General features: G+C 42.4%; 1 protein-coding gene across 1 annotated transcript in view; it reads right to left on the bottom strand.

Moving 5' to 3' along the window:
- Positions 1 to 4500, bottom strand: part of ZBTB8A (zinc finger and BTB domain containing 8A) — an 11661-nt gene extending 7161 nt beyond the window's left edge. The window contains exons 1-2 of the mRNA XM_011955412.1: positions 3671 to 4500; positions 48 to 217 (exon numbers count right to left, since the gene is read on the bottom strand). Of these exons, the coding sequence (XP_011810802.1) occupies positions 48 to 217; positions 3671 to 4493 (993 nt within the window). The 5' untranslated portion in view covers positions 4494 to 4500. The remainder of the gene's footprint in view (positions 1 to 47; positions 218 to 3670) is intronic.
- Between the last annotated feature and the right edge of the window lie 566 nt (positions 4501 to 5066).

Here is a 5066-nt window from a genome sequence, read left to right on the forward strand (position 1 = left end):
GAAAACAAAAAAGAATTAGTAAAACGATGAAAAAAAATCATACATACTGTTCGAAAATGGCTACTTAGATGGTCTAGTCTGCCAAATCTTTTTCCGCAGGCTTGACATGGATAGGGCCTTTCTCCTGTATGACAGCGAAGGTGGCGCTTTAGGTCTGCCTTCCGCTTCACCACGTGTGGGCAGTACGGGCACTTGAATCGCATCCGGGGCAGATCATCTGTCAAGAGACACTTTGATTAAATCATTGGAAAGTTCATAATAACAATTCTAATAACAGAAAGAATCCAATCCAACCCCACTGGAAATAAGAAAGAAAAAAATAAACTTAAAAAAATTATGAAATAAAAAGAATGCACAAAGAGTTGGTGAGCCCAAAAAATAACAGATGAAAGAAATTTTATTAAGACTAGATTGTCAATGTAATTCTAAGTATAGAACTTTAACTTCAGTATTTGATATATTTAGAAAGTTGGGTAAATTCGGCCGGGCATGGTGGCTCACGCCTGTAATCCCAGCACTTTGGGAGGCCAGGGCAGGCAGATCACGAGATCAGGAGATTGAGACCATCCTGGCTAACACAGTGAAACCCCGTCTCTGCTAAAAAATACAAAAAATTTGCTGGGCATGGTGGCAGGCGCCTGTAGTCCCACCTACTCGGGAGGCTGAGGCAGGAGAATGGCATGAACCCAGGAGGTGGAACTTGCAGTGAGCTGAGATGGCGCCACTGTACTCCAGCCTGGGCGACAGAGTGAGACTCCGTCTAAAAAAATAAATACATAAAAAATAAAAAAAAGCAAGTTGGGTAAATTCAGACTGATACAGACTGCCATGCTTTTTTTTTTTTTTTTTTTTTTTGGGATGGAGTTTCACTCTGTCGCCCAGGCTGGAGTGCAAGACGCAATCTCCACTCACTGCAACCTCCGCCTCCTGGGTTCAAGCAATTCTCTTGCCTCAGTCTCGAGTAGCTGGGATTATAGACACGCACCAGAACGCCTAGCTAATTTTTGTGTTTTTAGTAGAGACAGGGTTTCACCATGTTGGTCAGGCTGGTCTCGAACTCCTGACCTCGTGATCCGCCCGCCTCTACCTCCCAAAGTACTGGGATTACAGGCGTAAGCCACTGCGCCCGGCCCACCATGCTTTTTTTTTTTTTTTTAAATTTAATGCAGTAGGGTCATTAGATTTTAAATGTAAAATAGTATTGTATTTTAAAACTGTACACAATTTCAAAGTAAAAGTATTTAATAATTAAGGTTTTTTCTTGGAGGAAAATCACTTGAGGTCAGGGGCTTGAGACCAGCTTGGCCAACATGGTAAAACCCCATCTCTACCAAAAACAAAAAAATTAGCCAGGTGTGGTGGCGCATGCCTGTAATCCCAGCGATTTGGGAGGCTGAGGTGGTAGAATCGCTTGAACCCGGGAGGTGAAAGTTGCAGTGAGCCAAGATTGCGCCACTGCACTCCAGTCTAGGAAACAGTGTGAGACCCTGTCTCAAAAAAAAAAAAAATTATTGTTCAATTTAGGTATGATAATAGTATCGTAGTTTTTTTCTGTACTATTTTAAGGACACATTCTGAACGATTTACAAGTGAAAACATATGATATCTGAGATTGGTTTAAAAGTAATAAAGGGAGTGGGTTAGGGATAAGGATACAGACATGAGACAGGCCATTGTGAGACTAGGTCATGGATGCATGGAGGTTAATTATACCATTCTCTTTTTACTTTTGTATATGTTTGAAACTTCTCTAAAATAAAAATCAGTCTGGACATAGTGGCTCATTCCTGTAATCCCAGCACTTTGGGAGGCTGAGGTGGGAGGATCATTTCAGGCCAGGAGTTCAAGACCAGCCTGGGAAATATAATGAGACCCACTATCTCTACAAAATAGCAAAATAAAATAAAATAAAATAAATATGTAATCTATATCTTACAACCTTGAGGAGTTTCATTTTAATATAATTTTCCTTTAAATTTACATGGAAACTATTAAGCAAATTTTTTAACTGATTAATTGAGGGGAAAATTGTATGATATGCATTTCTTATCCTTATTCTCTACTTCCAGAGTGAGGGAGGATTATTCTGAAACTGTCAATTTACATGATCTTTCTGCATTTTACTATTATCATGAAAATGAGATGTCTCATGTTGCACATTGGTCCTCGGCAGACTTACAGGATCAGTGTCACGGGTTGTATGTGAGGTCTTCTTTTTTGGGTGGGAGATGGGCTCTCTGTTTCCTCTGCTGGTCTTTTAACTCTTGGGCTCAAGTGATGCTCTGCCTTAGCCTCCCCAGTAGCTAGGACTACAGGCATTCCTTAAAAAAAAAAAAATGATGTGTTGGGCGCAGAATTGCTTGAACCCGGGAGGCGGAGGTTGCAGTGAGCCGAGATTGCGCATGGCACTCCAGCCTGGGCAACAAGAACAAAATTCCGTCTCAAAAAAAGAAAAAAAAAAAAGCAATGTATTCGTATCTTTTTTTTTTTTTTTGAGATGGAATCTCCCTCTGTCACTCAGGCTGGAGTACAGTGGTGTGATCTCGGCTCACCACAACCTCCACCTCCCGGGTTCAAGCAATTTTCCTGCCTCAGCCTCCTGAGTAGCTGGGATTACAGGCGTGTGCCACGCCCGCCTTATTTATTTTGTATTTTCAGTAGAGACGGGGTTTCACCATATTGGCCAGGCTGGTCTTGAACTCCTGACTTTGTGATCCGCCTGCCTCATCCTCCCAAAGTGCTGGGATTACAGGCGTGAGCCACCACACCCAACCCATGTTTGTATCTTAATAAGCTAAATATTCCTCTGAGTAAATACACAGAAAAAAAAGACTACTTAAAAGTGAAAATATGTGTCTTAGAGATTGAACTATTTGGAAAAGAGCTTTAAACATTTAAGAGTAATCTAACCACCCACAGATACAGGTTTGAAAAATCATGGGTTTTGACCCTTAGTACTCTTATTATTTTGATTGTCATTATATTTATTCAATATTATTTTGAATTAAAAAATTTAAATCCACGTTTTATGTAACAAATTTCTTCTTCCTTTTTTTTTTTTTTTTTTTTGAGACAGTCTCGTTCTATTGCCCAGAATGGAGTGCAGTGGCACAATCCCAGCTCACTGCAACCTCTGCCTCCCAGGCTCAGGTGATTCTCCTGCCTCAGCCTCCTGAGTAGCTGAGACTACAGGTGTGCACCACTATGCCTGGCTAATTTTTTTTGTTTTTTGAGAACGACTCTCGCTCTGTCACCCAGGCTGGAGTGCAGTGGTGCAATCTCAGCTCCCTGCAACCTCCGCCTCCTGGGTTCAGGTGATTCTCCTGCCTCAGCCTCCTGAATAGCTGGGATTATAGGCACACACCACCATGTCCCGCTAATTTTTTTCTACTTTTAGTAGAGACGGGGTTTTGCCATGTTGACCAGGCTGGTCTTGAACTCCTGACCTCAGGTGATCCGCCCACCTCAGCCTCCCAAACTGCTGGAATCACAGGCGTGAGCCACCACGCCTGTCCTTACTAAATAAATTTCATTACAGAAATAGAACTTTTGAAAAAAATCACTTGCTTCAACTGCTTAGAGCACCTGAAACTAAGGGTGTTTTGACAGAAGACCAATTTATATAGCACTTTGGAACCTGGATGAGGGGACTTATGCTCTTCTTGGGTACCTGGAAAACTTTTGGATGTGACATCAGATCCTTGACCGTACTGATAGCCAACAGGAGGAGAGTCCATTTCAGCATCAATTTGTGCTTGTTCTTCAGACTGGGAAACATGGCCGGAAGAATCAGATGTTCGTGCTTCTCGTTTGCTTGACTTATAATGAGTAACTTCAGAAGGCTGTGACAATCTCAAATGTTTGGTCTTTTTAATGGACTCTTTCCTTGGTTCATGCTTGGCCAAGGGTTGTTGAGTATTCTTCTGGGAGGCTGGATGAAAATTATACTTATTCCAAGATTTTCCACTTATTATACCTGTTCCTTGCTCTGGGCTTAGGTGAGAATGTGGAGAACTGCTTCCTTCTTGCCAGCCACCACTATAAAAAGAGGAACGTTCTACACCATTAGAATTGGCATCTTTATCTGAGAGACTGAAATAGCGATCTTTTTCTTTCTCACTAATGTCTAAGGAAGATTTAATAAAAGTCTTACATACACTTATGACATCAGTCATCTGAAGGAAGCTAGCAGCCGACATCACTTCTATAACATTCTGACCAGTAAGAGACAGTTTGCCAGAATATACGAAGTCCAAGATAACTGTAAAAGTGTCAGGGGAGAAAGCCTGAAATGTAGCTGTGGTTGGCTGACTTGTCTCCTTTGAATTCTGAGAAAGAAGCATTTTAAAGTAGCCGCTACTAGCAAATAATACATTTCGATGTGCTTTGAAGACCTTCCCTTCAACTAGAATACTGCAGTCACAAAATACATCTTGCCTGCGCTGCTCGTTCAGTTGCTGCAGGAGGTGAGACTGATGAGAGGAGATCTCCATTCTGAAGAGGAAAAGACATGTGTGGTTACCAAAACCTACATTACAATTATTTTATTTTGTTTTGAGACAGGATCTTGCTCTGTTGCCCAGGCTGCAGTGCAGTGGTGTGATCAAAGCTCACTGTGGCTGGGCACAGTGGCTCACTCCTGTAAGCCCAGCACTTTGGGAGGCCGAGGCGGGGGGATCACCTGAGGTCAGGAGTTCGAGGTCAGCCTGGACAACATGGTAAAACCCTGTTGTCTACCAAAAATACAAAAATTAGCTGGGTGTGGTGGCGGGTGCCTCTAATCCCAGCTACTTGGGAGGCTGAGGCAGACGAATTGCTTGAACCTGGGAGGCAGAGGTTGCAGCGAGCCAAGATTGCACCACTGCACTCGAGCCTGGGCCACAGAGCAAGACTCTATCTCAAAAAACAAACAAATACTCAAAAAACAAACAAATAAAAAATGCTCACTGCAACCTTAAACTCCTGGTTTCAAGTGATCCTCCTACCTCAGCCTCCAAGTAGCTGGGACTACAGGTGTGCACCACCATGCCTGGCTATTTTTTTTTTTTTAGTAGAGTTAAGGTGTC

Source organism: Colobus angolensis, unplaced genomic scaffold (assembly GCF_000951035.1).
Source record: "Colobus angolensis palliatus isolate OR3802 unplaced genomic scaffold, Cang.pa_1.0 Scaffold4, whole genome shotgun sequence".
Lineage (NCBI taxonomy): Eukaryota > Metazoa > Chordata > Mammalia > Primates > Cercopithecidae > Colobus > Colobus angolensis.